General features: G+C 41.4%; 2 protein-coding genes across 4 annotated transcripts in view; one reads left to right on the forward strand and one right to left on the reverse strand.

The window, feature by feature from the left end:
- Positions 1-788: 788 nt before the first annotated feature.
- On the forward strand, positions 789-6,156 carry ribc1 (RIB43A domain with coiled-coils 1). 2 transcript variants are annotated; one of them, XM_066670494.1, is made up of 9 exons: positions 795-835; positions 1,650-1,736; positions 1,865-2,074; positions 2,726-2,946; positions 3,360-3,474; positions 3,887-4,005; positions 4,640-4,879; positions 5,343-5,509; positions 6,031-6,156. In XM_066670494.1, the coding sequence occupies exons 3-9, from the start codon at positions 1,879-1,881 to the stop codon at positions 6,110-6,112; spliced, it is 1,140 nt and encodes a 379-aa protein (XP_066526591.1). In that variant the 5' UTR covers positions 795-835; positions 1,650-1,736; positions 1,865-1,878; the 3' UTR covers positions 6,113-6,156. The 2 variants fall into 2 exon arrangements, with proteins under 2 accessions (XP_066526590.1, XP_066526591.1); XM_066670493.1 differs by lacking the exon at positions 1,650-1,736 and having other exon boundaries at positions 789-835.
- Positions 6,157-6,351: 195 nt separating this feature from the next.
- l1cama (L1 cell adhesion molecule, paralog a) overlaps positions 6,352-14,252 on the reverse strand; it is a 75,645-nt gene continuing 67,744 nt past the window's right edge. For both annotated transcript variants that reach the window (XM_066670492.1, XM_066670491.1), the window contains 4 exons: positions 11,957-12,088; positions 10,924-10,996; positions 10,792-10,803; positions 6,352-10,419 (listed from right to left, as the gene is read on the reverse strand). In XM_066670492.1, the coding sequence (XP_066526589.1) occupies positions 10,164-10,419; positions 10,792-10,803; positions 10,924-10,996; positions 11,957-12,088 (473 nt within the window). In that variant the 3' untranslated portion in view covers positions 6,352-10,163. The remainder of the gene's footprint in view (positions 10,420-10,791; positions 10,804-10,923; positions 10,997-11,956; positions 12,089-14,252) is intronic.

Consider the following 14,252-nt stretch of genomic DNA (forward strand, 5'->3'; position numbering starts at 1 on the left):
ACGCCCCCTTCTTTAATGCAGGCTGCAGCACTAGGACAAAATAAAAGTCCGCACCCCTATTGCTTTTACTGGGGGAAATCTTGAATTATTAGAAATATTTAATGTACGTACAATATAGCAGCTTTAAAAACATGATGATGCCTCCGAACATTTCCCAGACATTCATACTGTGGTTGGTCCAATATAATTATGTTTTTTGTGCTGATGGCCTTGCTACAATAACTATTTTTATCATGTTATTTAAAGTATATGTATACTAGTTAGAAAATGAAAGCAAAATATTCAGTTTAGCTTTAAAGAATATGTGCATACAGCAATAAATTAAATGAACACTTGCACAGACTAAGGAAAATCCAGGGGTAATATAATCAATTTATCAATTAATCAATAAACAGATGAATGTCAGGGAGTTTCTCAATAAAAAAACAGCAAAGGAATTAGCTTAGGTTTAAATAAAGTATGCAGCTGATTCCATATCTTTGATAAAATGACAAAATAGCGGTTAATACACCCCTGCACCTTATGAATGCAGGATTTGGTTAAGTATTATACAAAGGTTTTCTCCTTGTAATTATTTTACATATCAAATAAAACAGGCTCAAATTAAAGTTCTAAACATATTAATAATGCCTAAGGTGAAGTTGTGAATATGCTGCCACTGTCTGTGAGAATGGTCACAAAGACAAAACAAATACAAGATGCGTAAAAGATGCAGAAAAAAAAAACAAAACAAAAAAAACCCTGTAAGGTTATTGCGCATGCGCGTTGTCACCATGGATACGCCGTTCTGTGTACAGAGAGCCATAGACACGCAGCGGTAGAGTCGCTCTCTCAGGTAAGACTAAGAGTATTCCCCAGACATTCATATAATATATATATATCTACTTCAGGGTCAAATATGTAACAATATTAGTTTGTTTGTCTTGTGTTTGTAGTTATTAATATTGACGTTAACTGTGCCTACTTAACAGTCATTTTCTAAAGACACCCTCCAGTGAAAATCCAGTGTTTATCTTTGTTAGCTAACATAATAACACTATGACTGAGCATTTCCACTTTGAACTTGCAGTGTTCCCAAGATGAAACAGGTGGATTCTGATAGCCAGGGTTTCTTACATCATAAACCTTATGCAATGGGACTTTTAAGCTTCAGGCAAGAGGCAGATAGAGGTGTGGAATACATATTAGTAGAGCTTATGAATGAACAGAGTAAAGCAAGTAAGGGGCCATTTTAAACATGCCTGAAGTTATGTATGATGGAAGCACATTGAAACTACTGCTCCTGGAACCCATCTATTGCACTGCACTACAGTTTGTAACTAATACCTAAATATACCAATATATTGTGCACAACAAAACTAGATGCAACTAGTAAAACAATGTGGTAGGATGTGATTGACAAATATCACTTTATTCAGAGGTTCTATGAAAATGTTTCCACCCACCTCTGATTGACTCACCTGAAGCTTGAAAGTCCCACGTGATTGGTAAATATGGTTTCTGATGTCAGAAAAACTATGTTACTGAATTCGCCTGTGTGACGTTCTTTAAAACACTTCCATTTTAATTCAGAAGTGTTCAGCCATGGACTTGACTACTCGTTTTGGTCATGATACTTCATATAAATAACCGCACACTGACTATTTCAGGATAAGGGGAGTCCTGTATGTCTAGAGTGATAAATCATCATCAGTATTGCAGTGTGTTTCTACACTGCAGTAAAGGAATGTGAGCAGGTAAATGTTTTAGAGGGAACCATTTGCCCTCAGGCCACTTTAAATGGAATGGCTCTGTATGGAATTCATTCAGCTGAGAGTTTTTATCCACTCTGGGTCCACTATCCACTATGTGAATGTTCCTCCAGACTCTGAGTAGAAGATGTATCTGAACGCACCTCTGGAGACCCGTGCGCTGCAGGCAGTGGAGCGGCGCAGAGCAGCGGAGTCTGAGAGGCAAAAGCGCATCTTCAACACACGAAACAGAGTCATAGGATTAGACGTGCACACTCTCGAGAGGCAGGTGGCGGAGAGGCGGGAACGCGAGGAGATGGAGAGACAGTGGGATGCTGCACATGGTAAAGAAGGAACATTTATCTTAAATTAAACTAGTCTCCAGCCTCACTTAATGTGAATAGTGAAGTTCAAATGCAGTCACCTGATGTCATGGGCACATCTTTGGACTCAAGATTAAAAATACAACTCAGAACACTAGGATAAGCAGAAGAAAAGCACAATGGTTTTATTTAAGAGTAAGGATTTCCAACAAACAAGCGTTAATCTGAGTTGGACTGAGATGAAACTGATCACCACAGAAAACACACAATTTTTATAATCTTTTCTAGGCAAGGAGGCTCAGCACCTGGTGTTTTTGTTGTATATTTCTTCTGGGGTGGTGTGGTGTGGATGATGAAGAAGACACTGTCTAGAGTTTTAAATACATCTTTAATTCACAAAAGCACAGCATCTTACCAGCCATAGGGACTAGCCAAATGGTACAATATAAATAAAGCTTTTGACCAAGAGCTGATAACAGACTATGACTCTCTGTTTGAAGAAAGTGGGTGATAGACTTCCATCTGATGTAAGCTACATTAGCCTTCTAGATCCAGTGAGAATCTAAAGAAGCAGAAAGATGAAAACCATGATTTTAGCAATTAAAACAACAGCCCCTTAAGTAAAAGGAAAATAAAATCTGAACCAGCTTATTTTTGCCCTGCATTATTCAGATAAATTGCACGTTTCCATTGACCGGATGGTTCTGGAGCAGCAAAGAGAAGACGAGCAGAGACGGAGAGAGTTATTAGATGAACTGGTGCAGTACAGAGCATTATACCAACGTGCAGAGGATTCACGAGACGCAGATATTAACTACAAACGCCAGGGGGCACTAGAGCTCAACGTATCCTCCCCAGAGTCTTTAGGACCTTCTAGTATGCAAGTTTTCCAGGTAAACTCAATTCTTTTTAAAGAGTAAGAGGAATGTGAACTGTGTCACATTTAGATAGCAACTGGCTTATTTTAATTTAGCAGATTTTAAAATATGTTCTGAATAAATCTTCATCTTTGTTCCTAAATTTGAGTGAAAATGAATGAATGAGTGAGTAAGTGAATTACGAACCAGTTTCATGAGGTACTTTGCATCTACAAAGGAGTGGTTTGGAATCGCACGCTCCATTTTACAGAAACTTTGGAAATAGGAAAATTTGGAAGTATATACAGCAGTGGTGTTAAAGAAAATATGTTTAAATTGTTTAAAGCCACTAAAACCTACAAAATGCAAATTGCTCAGTGGTTGAAGGATGCTGTAGCATGGACACAGATCTCACGTTTCCCTCCGTCTGTGTGTGTATGTGTGTTCAGGGTGAAGGTGTCGGGGAACATGAACGAAAGAGGGCTCAGATGGAGGTGAATGAGAGAACACTGCGAGCTCAAAGAGAAGAGCAGAAGAGGCAAGAGAAAGAGCACAAGCACAAAGGTAAATACAAAGTAGTAATTGTTAATTCAGGTCCAGAAAGTAAAAACTACCCAGAGATCTGTACTGATGTTTTGAGATAAATAAAGAAGCCAGACAGTTTGGAAGAGCATCCTCCATAGGATTCTCGTGTGTGTATGTACTCCCAATCATTACAGACCAAGAGCTTTCCATGAAGGCTCTGCTGTGGTCTGCAATCCCTTTTCTGTGTGATGTCTCGCCATTTTTATTCAGTAAATCAGTTTCAGAATATCATGGTAGATGATGCCCATTTGCAGAGTTCCTGGTTGTTGTATCAGTCGTAGTATTTCAGCATTTGCTCTGCTGGGCTTTTAATGTGGAGTGATTGGGACCTGAGGTGTGTACACATGTGTAAGCTTTGAGTTTTGTTGTTGTGTGTTCTTTGTGTTTACAGAACTTCTGAGAGGAAAGGAGGTTGTGCAGCAGGACTTGAGGGCAGTTCATCTGGATGCCCTGGAGGAGGAGTGCAAACGAGCTGCCTGCATCACTCTTAAAAGCTATAACCAAGCTCAGGTAAAGAGAGAGAGAGAGAGAGAGAGAGAGAGAGAGAGAGAGAGAGAGAGAGGAGGGAAAATAGTACAAGGCTGGATGAGGCGAGTGCGGGATAGAATATAAAAGAGAGAAGGGGAAAAAGATGATTGGAGAGAGAAAGAGAGTGAAAAGCTTAAGAGAAAAACAAAAAGAAAAGAGAAGTGAGCTTAAGAAAAAGAGAGAGAACAAGAAAATCAAAATAAACAGATGATAGTATAAAATCTGGGAGAAAGAAGACAGCAGGAAAATGAGAGGGTGTGCAAAATATAAAAAATAAATAAAAAAACAAGACGAGGAGAGAGAGTGAGTGAGTGAGTGATAAAGGGAGTGTGAAGTCTGTGTGAAGCAGCTCAGTGATGTCTTCAAACAGCGACTGTTTCCCCTCTGAGCGTTTTTATTGTTCAGTGAAGGAGCTGCTTGAAAATATGAGGTGCTGAAGTGCTGATATGAACATGTTTATACAGGTTAGCTACATGTTGCTGCTATCTGCCTGTTAATCTTTCAGCTGTTTTGTTTTGTGAGTGTCAACAGCAGTCTTTCAGGCTCACAATAAATTCCTCTGAAGCTTAAGGTCAAAACTGACCTCTAACCTCTGACCCTGAGTGACCGTTTGCAGGCTCATGAAAGGTGGGAAAGAGAGAGGCAGGAGAGGCTGAGGCAGGAGGGTGAGGAGATGGCGGAGGTTCTGCACATGGTGACCTCTGATCTGTTGACTGAGTGTCCAGAGGCAGCAGAGAGAGAAAGTGAGGGGTCAGCAGAGGACCCTCGAGTACTGCCGGACCGCTGGAAGGGGATGAGCTTGCCACAGCTCAGCGCCATCTACAGGCAGAGAGAAGAGCAGCGTGCAGAGAGAGAGGTGAGGCCAGGTGTCTGAGATTAACCTAAAAAATGTGCTTTTTTCAAAATATTCTCTGAAATTTGAAGTAAGATTGACCTTGAATTTAAGCTTAAACCTTGATTATATGATGCTTACATGTTAAATAAACTACTAAGTTGTTAGAGTCCTATTTTCTAATCACCTCAGAAAATTGATACTTTTTCATTGAATAGGAGATAAGCTAAATAAACCTTGTGATGGACCAGGGCCCTGTACAAGGTGTGTTTCTGGACCTACTCTGACCCTGATCAGGAAGAAGTGGTTACAGAAATATATTTTTGTCTTTTTATATTGTTCTTTCAAATGTATACTGTGTTTTGTAAGTCTTTTTGTAAACACTTGACATCTCAGTTAATGTTGGGTCCCTTTAACTTGATCTCACAGGAGAGGAGTCCTCTCTGTGCTCCTTCCTTTGACTTTTCTTCTTCTGTGTTTTCTGCAGATTCAGAGGCAGCTGGTGAGGCAGAGAGAGCTGGCATGGGGTTTGCAGCAGCTGCAGCAGGCCAGACAGCAGGTGGAGGAGGAGAGAAGTATGAGGGAGCTGGAGAGAGAGAGGAGAGTGCAGCTGGACAAGTACAACCAGCAGCTGGCCCAAGAGCAGCAGATACAGTAAGGGCAGGACACCTTCACTGACCACACAGCAGCAGGGAGGAAATGATCCCTGGCTTACCGCCCAGAGTCCGTCACATAGCTTTTCTACTTTACATGGGTATTAACCAAAAAGGAGAGTTCTGGCCATAATTCCAAGGTTCTGCTAATTTAACTAATTATAAATTACATTCAGAGAGACTTGGTAGCATTTCTTTCATTATACTTAAGGTATTAAGGAAGAACTTTTCACAGCGGTGGTGATAGGAACCTGATCTGTTAATGACCTATAGATAATTATAGAAACCTAATTAATGTAGCCCTTTTTATGGTGATTTTGCATCAAACCACTGAACATACGAACCATATATGTTTGTGTTTCTGTTGTGTATGTTTGCTGTTGAGGTATGTCTTGAATCTTTGTCTGAAACATAACTTAGGGAACTGTAAATCAGACAACATACTTTGGAATTTAGATTGTAGATTCTTGATATTGTTGGAGGTGTAAGCCTTTCTTAACAATTGACTTGTGTCTTTTGCAGCCAGCAGTACCTCAATAAGCAGCTTTACACCAATCGGCCCACTGCCCACTACTTCACCCAGTTCAACACCAGCTCCCGCTAGACTCCATTACATCATGTCTCTATCAACAAATAAATTCTGCAAATCTGAATATCAAACTAGAGTCTGTATAGTCACTGCTGCACTATTACCTTTGATTCTGGGTAATTACAGTTATTATATACATGTACATATACAAGATAATCTTCTTGTGAGATAAGCACCACAGCAGCTCAGCTCAGAGATGATTTTCACAACTCTACAGCAGGTATGTTCCATGAATTTTTATTTTTGAAGCATTAACATACAGTGGCTGATTCATGATTCACATACAGTATCATTGTCCAGTTCAACCCCACTTTTACAGGCCCCCCCTTTCAGTCCCTCATTCAATTTCCCACTCTTTGCCAGTGCTCCATCCACCACCCCCTGGCACAGCCCAACACAATGAAAAAAAAAAGGGACATGGCTGTTCATCAAAACGATAAAATACAAATCCACAAGTGCACTCTTCCACACATTCTTCTCATTCCAATCCACTCCATTTCCTTCCTTTTATCCTGGGTTTATGAATCTGATTTTGGTAACATTTTTAACTTGAGAAGATTTTGTGTCAGAACCTGGGAGAGCATTGATAGAAGGGACTCGTTTGAGTGATGTCTAGGCTTCGACCAATCTAGAACTAAATCTACAGTAGCTTGAGTCAATTTCAGTTATTTGACAGTACATTAAAACAGCAAAATGTGTAACAACAGGATGAGTCTATGAATTGATCTATTCATGCTTTGCCCACAAATGCGCTCTACTCTACTGGCTTTACAGAACCTGTACAGGCTAGGTTAGATTATCCCTAGAGCCATTTTTGTTTCGTATCACTAATTCGTAACTGAACTACATTGAAACACGTCTTAGCCACTGACATTAGCTTGAGGGTCCAATAAAACCTAAACAGTGAGACCAGACCTGTTTATGTTTGAAATGATTCATTCTCCGAGGTGTACGCACAGATTTTTTCCTTATCTTGAATGGCATTTTACCTAAATTAGGAGCAATTGATCTGCAGTATCATCAAACAGTATTTGTAGAAAGATGTTAAGCTTAGCATTATCTGATGTAAAGATCAAGAGTAAAATCTGTTGCTCTACCAACCTCAACACAATAGCTACAAAGAATGTATCTGTGGGCGGAGCATGAATAAATGAATTAGGCTGCAATGCAACCTAGCATCCTGTCTGAAATCTGCCCTAAACCTTCTCGAACCGAAAAGCCGATTTCAGCTGTATAGTTATTAATATCTGTAAGTCGACTCCACTTCTCTCTAAGACCAACGCATGCTCGGACATGAACAGAACACGGATGTCTAGCAGCAGCTCGGTTGAATATTGACATAATTCACATCACTTATTCCTCCTGTATGAAAATAGACTTCTAAGAGAATTTTGTCCTGAGTGTGTCTGTACAGCATAAAGAAGGGAGGCCAGCACAAAGCCTATTAAAACCAGCGCTGCCAGGCCGCAACATCACACACTTCTCCCAGAGGGCCACGCCTCACCGCAGGAGGCTCACAGAGACTGGTTTCAGTGACTCAGAGTCGGCACATTGCAAATTCTCCCTGCGTGTGTGTACGTGTGCACCGCACAAACAAGACCAGAGCATCTCACAGCTTCCCACAGATACACACATTACTGCAACTCTACGCAAACAGGAAACAGCTGGACATTTATGCTCGTTCTGATTCTTAGTTTAAAGGTCAATGGCCAGTGATGTTTTGATTTCCTTTTTCTAAAAAAAAAATGTTCACCATAGTTTTTAAATTCAGACGTTATCAAAGGATCCTTTTTTTTCTTTTTTGAGTTTTCGAGAACTAGTCACTAATTTCTAGAACAGTTATATCACAACTAACATTTTATGCCAAAAGGTCAAAGGTTAAGAATTAAAACATCAACAAACTGTAAAACCAAGACCAAGACACATTTCTTTACAAATCAATGCCAACAAAACAATCATTTGGGTTTTATTTACATTCAAAAAAAGAAAAAAAAAAAGGCTTGTTCCCTCAAAAACAGCGCCCCGTCTCGATTTCTCCACAATAACAGATTCCCTTACAGCTTCTTAAAGCGGACGTATCATAATGTTGTTCTTTTCATTTATTTCCACATAACACTGCTTATAAAAACATAAACATACCACACAGCGAAGTAGGAACAAATGCTATTTGGTATATTGGTATGGAATCCAAATTCCCACCCCAACAAAGCATACATTCTCTGTGTAAGACACAAACCGTAATGAGCACATATATGATTGTGTTTTACAATAACCGAACAAATGGGTTATTAGTATGTGTACAGTGATGTGCAAAAGTCAGAGACCAACCCTTTCGTTTTATTTCCAGGTAATAACCGCCTGCATCTGCTTGGACTTTAATTTAATTATAACCTTCCTGTTAAAATGTCCTAATAATACATCCCTAATAAGGCTGATCTCTGACTTTAGAAATGTACTGTGTGAGTGTGTGTGTGTGTGGTGTAGACTCTCTTACAACCCTATCAAACTCTAAACCACCTCATACCCTTTACACATCAGAAGTGTGTATTCATATGGCTTTACACCAACAGGACTGCAAGAGAGGATTTGTCAGTATATACTGTTTAATACACTACCATAAACTACAAGAAAAAGAGGCAAACACACACACAAAGAGGGTTACAGAAATATGAGAACATTGAACCTGAACGATGAGGAAGGAGGAAAATGGCCATGTTATTTGGACAAGGACCGGTGGAGAGCTTTCTAATACTGTAAATGGCTAAATGCTAGATGCGACTATATACAGCTCGATATAAAGCACCTCATCTCAACGTATCTTTGCATCTTACGTATTTACAGTATGTAGCTTGGCTATGGAGACTTGGGTGTACACTCAAATGAGCAACTGATTACACAGACGTTATGAGAAACAGAGGATAACATGTGCATAATATCTTCAGAACGTAAATAAAAGCCTGGAATAAAAGCTACACATAAGTTAAAACAATGAAATGCTGAAGCACACGATTATAATAAGTAGCTACATCATCACAACCCATATGCAGCGTGCGGCATGCATATGCTTGCATGATGCACTGGTCAGGATTTTTAAGGCCCTCATTTCTCCCTGCTCTTCTCCTTCTCTGCTGCCTACTCTTCTCTGTTTTTGGCATTAACCGCGGGGCGGCTGCGTGTATTTGTGTTTGATTAGTCAAGACAAAGTCATTAGCTTTCACTGAAAAATTAACGCATTGAATTTGGTTGATTCCAATGTGTAAAATCTTTCACATCACAGTTAACGTCAACAGAGAGTAAGCTGACAACCTACTGCTGATGTGATTTTCATGTTGTTGAGTACACATCTGAATCAAGTAAAGACACAGCATTTGTTTCAGTCTCCTGTATGTTTCAGAAAAACCTGGAATGCCTTTTACTTTAAGTTGCGGTGTATATTGGCTGTATACACTATTATGAAAGGACATATTGCAAAATTTTTGTAAACAGTTTACTTGGCAGTCCCTATTCGTGTTGGTGTCAGTCTGTACTGAAAAACATGATGCAATGAACTTACTTGAAACAGTTATTTCCACAAAGATAAAAAGATATGACGGTAACAATGTTCTTCGGCTGGTTTTTGGGAAAGACCTGTTGATATCAGCTGAAATATTTTATTCATGTGGAAATATATTTATTTTCACTGTCATTTTTGCTGCAAATTTCCTTTTTTGATATAATCTGAAAAGTCCAGATCCTCTTTACATTGTGGTAAAATGTCAAGATGCATGGAAAATCGTTTTAAATGAACTTACACGTTTGCTGGACCCAAATGCAACAATTTAAATCAAGTCAATTCAATGCATGACGTTAGTCAGTCTAGTGTCCAGTCTGATCTAGTATTGATTTGGTCTTAGGTCAGTCCTAGAAGAGTGTGGTGTTTGATTAATCGGTATCAGGTTTCAGTGTTTGTATTCAATGTGATGTGTGTATTGACTGTGTGTTTGGTCAGTCAGTTTGGTCAGTTAGATATGAGCTAGTGGGGCACGTGTGTGAATCCGGTTTTGATTCTCAACCTAACCCTGCTCTGTTAGTCCAGGACAGCCGCGGAGTTGGGCAGGCCGTGAGTGGACAGGCCGTTGGAGGCCGGGTGGAGGAGAGAGCTGTCCTGGGGGTCTGCTTCAGGCTCTTCTCTGATTCCGCTGTACTGACTGGCCAGAGACTCATCCATGATCACCTCTGTCTGCATGCTGTTGCTGTTGTTGTAGTCCAGTCCTCCGTCACTGCACAGTTTGCTGTCCTCACACAGAGACGGTTGACTGGCTGTGCGCTTCTCCTCATTATCACTGCTCGCAGAGAAATGCAGAGAAAGCGAAAGCATGAAAGAGAGACAAGGAGAAAGTGTAAAAGGGGTGAGAGTAGAGAAGGACAGAAAGATTGGAAAGTAAGAGAGAAAAATAGAGAGGGAGAGTGAATGAATGAGAGACAGATGCAGAAAGATGAGAAGAGAATAGTTGTGTATGGTAAGGCACAGAGAGAGAGAGAGCAGAATAACTCTAACACATTTATAAACCATTCTCAAATCATGAGGAAATTAGCAGGATGAGGGCAAGGAATTGGATTACTGAGGATCACAGAGAAAAGCTGACGGTTGCTATGATCTTGTTACGGAAAGGAAGCAGGTGCATGCATTTATTAAAAGACCCTACAAATCATACCTCTCTAGAGATCTGTTAGCATGAGGAGAAGACACCAGGAAACAAAAAGGGAGAGTGTGAGGAACACAGCGGGAATTCAGCGTTGTCCTTGAGCATAAGCACAAATCTCATAGCACACACACACACACACACCTGTACTCCCCAAACGCCTCGTCCTTCATCGGCCGAGCCTCCGAGTCCACCTGACTCTCCTCCTTATCTTTAACTGAGACAGAAGCACACATTTACACAGTTTCAAATAAACAAGTACAACATGCAACCAACCTTGTTATTATTCAAACAAATGCTTTATTTTAGTGAACGCGCTAGTGTTTTTCAATCTGATTCCCATGTGCCACACCTGCAGGAAAAAACTGCAGCTTAAAAAAAGAACAGAAAAAATCTTTGACTCCAAAAGTTCTCAAAATAGATGCCGCTGCACACAGGATAAAACTGAACCTGCAGATCGGCTTCTACAATAAAGGGGTTTCTTAGATTTATAGAAAATGTGTCCAAATTATTATCATGGTCATTATCCATATTCTCCACTAAATGACAGCAGTGTACAATGAAACACTGTAAACGTGCCTCCGAAGGTACAATGTTTGTCTTAAGGCTTCAATGTGTACTTCAACTACTTTCAACTGCTTTCAGTTCTGGTGCATATTTGTAACATTTTATAATGAAAACCTGAAGCCAAAAGGGTCATTAAGTTTAAGAAGTATTACATTTTATCATGCAGTCGTACCGCTTCCTGGTATCTCTGTGGTACACTGTAATAAAGCAGGAGCATGTTTTACAAATGTACTTACAGCATGAAGTTTATTTGCACCAGGGTAACATGTGGAGGCTGTGTAAGGTTTAATTGCACTGAGGAAGAGGAGAATAGGCCCCGCTGTGAGCCTTGGTTCCTCCCAAGGTTTCCTTCTCAGCTCTGAGGGAGTGTTTCCTTGCCACTGTCGCCCTGGCCCCACTCACCTGGGAGACTTTTACATTTCATGTCAAAACTTTGTCTTTATTGGAATTTTTTGAAGCTGCTTTGTAGCAACATCTGTTTGTACAAAAAAATTGGATTTGATTTGACTTGATTTAGACTTTTTTCCTGAAAGGGCCAAGACACAATGGATTTAGACTGATCTGGACCACCCACACAGGCACACGGCTGTGTAATCTGCAGCAGTCATACCTGAGTATTTTCCTCCCTTGCTTCTCTTGATGAAGCAGATGATGAGGAGTATCAGCAGTAACAGCACGAGGGCGCTGATGAGTCCAATGAACCAACCTTCATTAACAATGCCTTTTTGCACCTCCAATGCTTCTGCACACAGAGATACAGACACAAGGAATCAGCAGGTCCGGAACTACCATATGGACGACCTGGACCACTGCCCAGAGGCACTCAATGACCAAAGGCATCACCAGGCTTCCTCCAAAACAACAACAACAACAACAACAACAAAAGGTTTCTGTTAAAGTGTTTGTTAACACAAACCTTGGTGTAAATTTAACACATATTTATTCATAATCCAGAGTAGCTAATCTGTTTAATATGCCATAAATGTCCAGAAATCACTGTCAATAATTATGCCTTAAAGGAGCAATCTGTAGGATATTTGCTGCACTTAGACACAAAATGTCCAGGGTGTGTGATCATAGATTAAGGAAATGGTAAAAGCTAAAACACTGCTGCCTCTCACAGCAATGCTAGAGCGGAATATTCTCCTTGAGAAGTGCTCAGTCCGGAGCGGAGATCCTATGATCCCGCCCTCCGAGGTCCTGCCTGTGTCCTGCCCTCTGTCCAATCATTTTACAGTCCACCGTGTGGCCAGGTCCACAGACAGTGTCTCACAGTCATGAAATGACCAAGTGAACAGAGTTAATGTTAAAATAAGAGGACTGGCCTTGTGTTTGAAAAGTGGAGGCAGTTTACAATAAACAACACTACACAGCAGAGCCAGAGTTGGCTAATTTTCTCCTTAACAGGTAGCAGCAAATAATTTCTGAAACAAATATAGAAGTACAGACACCTAGGAAAAGATTAAAATCAGTAAAGACATACATTGTGTGTTTTATATAAAGAAAGTGGGGCGACGTTTGAAAGGTGTTAGGACTGTGTTTGGTGTGTTTTATACAAAGAAGGTGAATACCATTGTTTGTTTTAAAGAAATTGATTTAGATTCACATGTTTTTTCCGTGGTGTGTGTTTTTTAAACTAATTAAGGAGTAAGAAGTGTGTTTGAAAGCTTCGCATATTCACCTATTTAAGGTGGAATGGAGAAAACAAGCTTGGTAGTACATGTCACGCCTTCGTCCTGTCATGTCTGTTGTCCCCGGCCATGTGCTTTTAGCACATGGCTATGTTTTGTTTATGTCCTTGTCTCCGCCTCCTCGTCCGTGTCATCTGTTAACCAGTCCTCCTCGTTATCTGTCACAGGTGCGTCTCGTCAGTGTCTTGTATTTAAGTCCCCTTCCTGCACTTTCTGTTTGTTGGTCATTGTTCCTGTATTATGTCAAGTCTGTCGTGTTCTCTCTTCTTTGTCATGTCAGTCGTGTTATCAAGTCTGTCTCTGTAAGTTTCCTCGTTGTCGTTTCATTTCCTGTCGTCTCGTTCTTTAGTCTGTCTGTCCCGTTTGCCCTGATTTGCTCCTCGTGTCCCGTTTAGCCTGTTTGGCTCCCCGTTTCTTGTCTTTTGTTAATGTCTCTTTGTTTTGTTATTATTTGTAAATTAAAGGTATCTGTGCTTTAGCGAATGCGTCCGCCCTCAGTCAGTCCGTCCCACGCTCCTGACAGAATGACCAACCGCCAGGACGCAGCTAGCACAGACAGTTACTTTCGGAGACTAGGAGAAGTCCAAGCGTCCATAATTCGTGCAATGGTAGCCTCTAGGACTTCAGAGGAGCCGAATTATGGACAGAAGGACTGCTACAGCGGGAGTTGCCGGCTCCAGCTCCTGCCTCGCGCTATTCCGATTCCTAAACCTGAGGAGTCGACTCGTGAATCGAGTAGTTGCGCCAGCGGGAGTCGAAGGAGCCGGCGGAAGAAGCGTGCTGGAGTTCCCCCCTCGACGGTGGATTACCCCCTTAGGTCCGGGGAAATTTTTGGGGGGGCGTTAAGGATAGGGGCTGTTAGCCTCCAACGTCGTGACGACGGAGTTGGGGCTAACAGAGGCGCACCTCTGAGGGATTTAATGGGTGCGCCTGTGAAACCCCCTAAACCCTTTACAGCTCCAGCGCGAGCCCGGCGAGCAGCACAAACTCCTGTCCTCGAGAGCGCGGCACCTCCAGCCTCTCCTGTCTTCGTGAGCGCGGCGCGAGCCTCTCCTGTCTTCGTGAGCGCGGCGCGAGCCTCTCCTGTCTTCGTGAGCGCGACGCGCGCCTCTCCAGTCTCCGTGGACGACGGCGCAGACTCCTCTGCCTCCGTGGACGTCGTCGCACGTTCTCCAGTCTCCGTGGACGACGGCGCAGACTCCTCTGCCTCCGTGG

This window comes from Hoplias malabaricus, chromosome 5, assembly GCF_029633855.1.
Source record: "Hoplias malabaricus isolate fHopMal1 chromosome 5, fHopMal1.hap1, whole genome shotgun sequence".
Lineage (NCBI taxonomy): Eukaryota > Metazoa > Chordata > Actinopteri > Characiformes > Erythrinidae > Hoplias > Hoplias malabaricus.

Bases quoted from the DNA above. Each gene is read 5' to 3' on its own strand.
- ribc1 (XM_066670493.1), top strand. From the start codon at position 1,879: ATGTATCTGAACGCACCTCTGGAGACCCGTGCGCTGCAGGCAGTGGAG. The intron at 2,947-3,359 runs GTAAACTCAATT...ATGTGTGTTCAG, and splicing joins CTAGTATGCAAGTTTTCCAG to GGTGAAGGTGTCGGGGAACA. The intron at 3,475-3,886 runs GTAAATACAAAG...TTGTGTTTACAG, and splicing joins GAAAGAGCACAAGCACAAAG to AACTTCTGAGAGGAAAGGAG.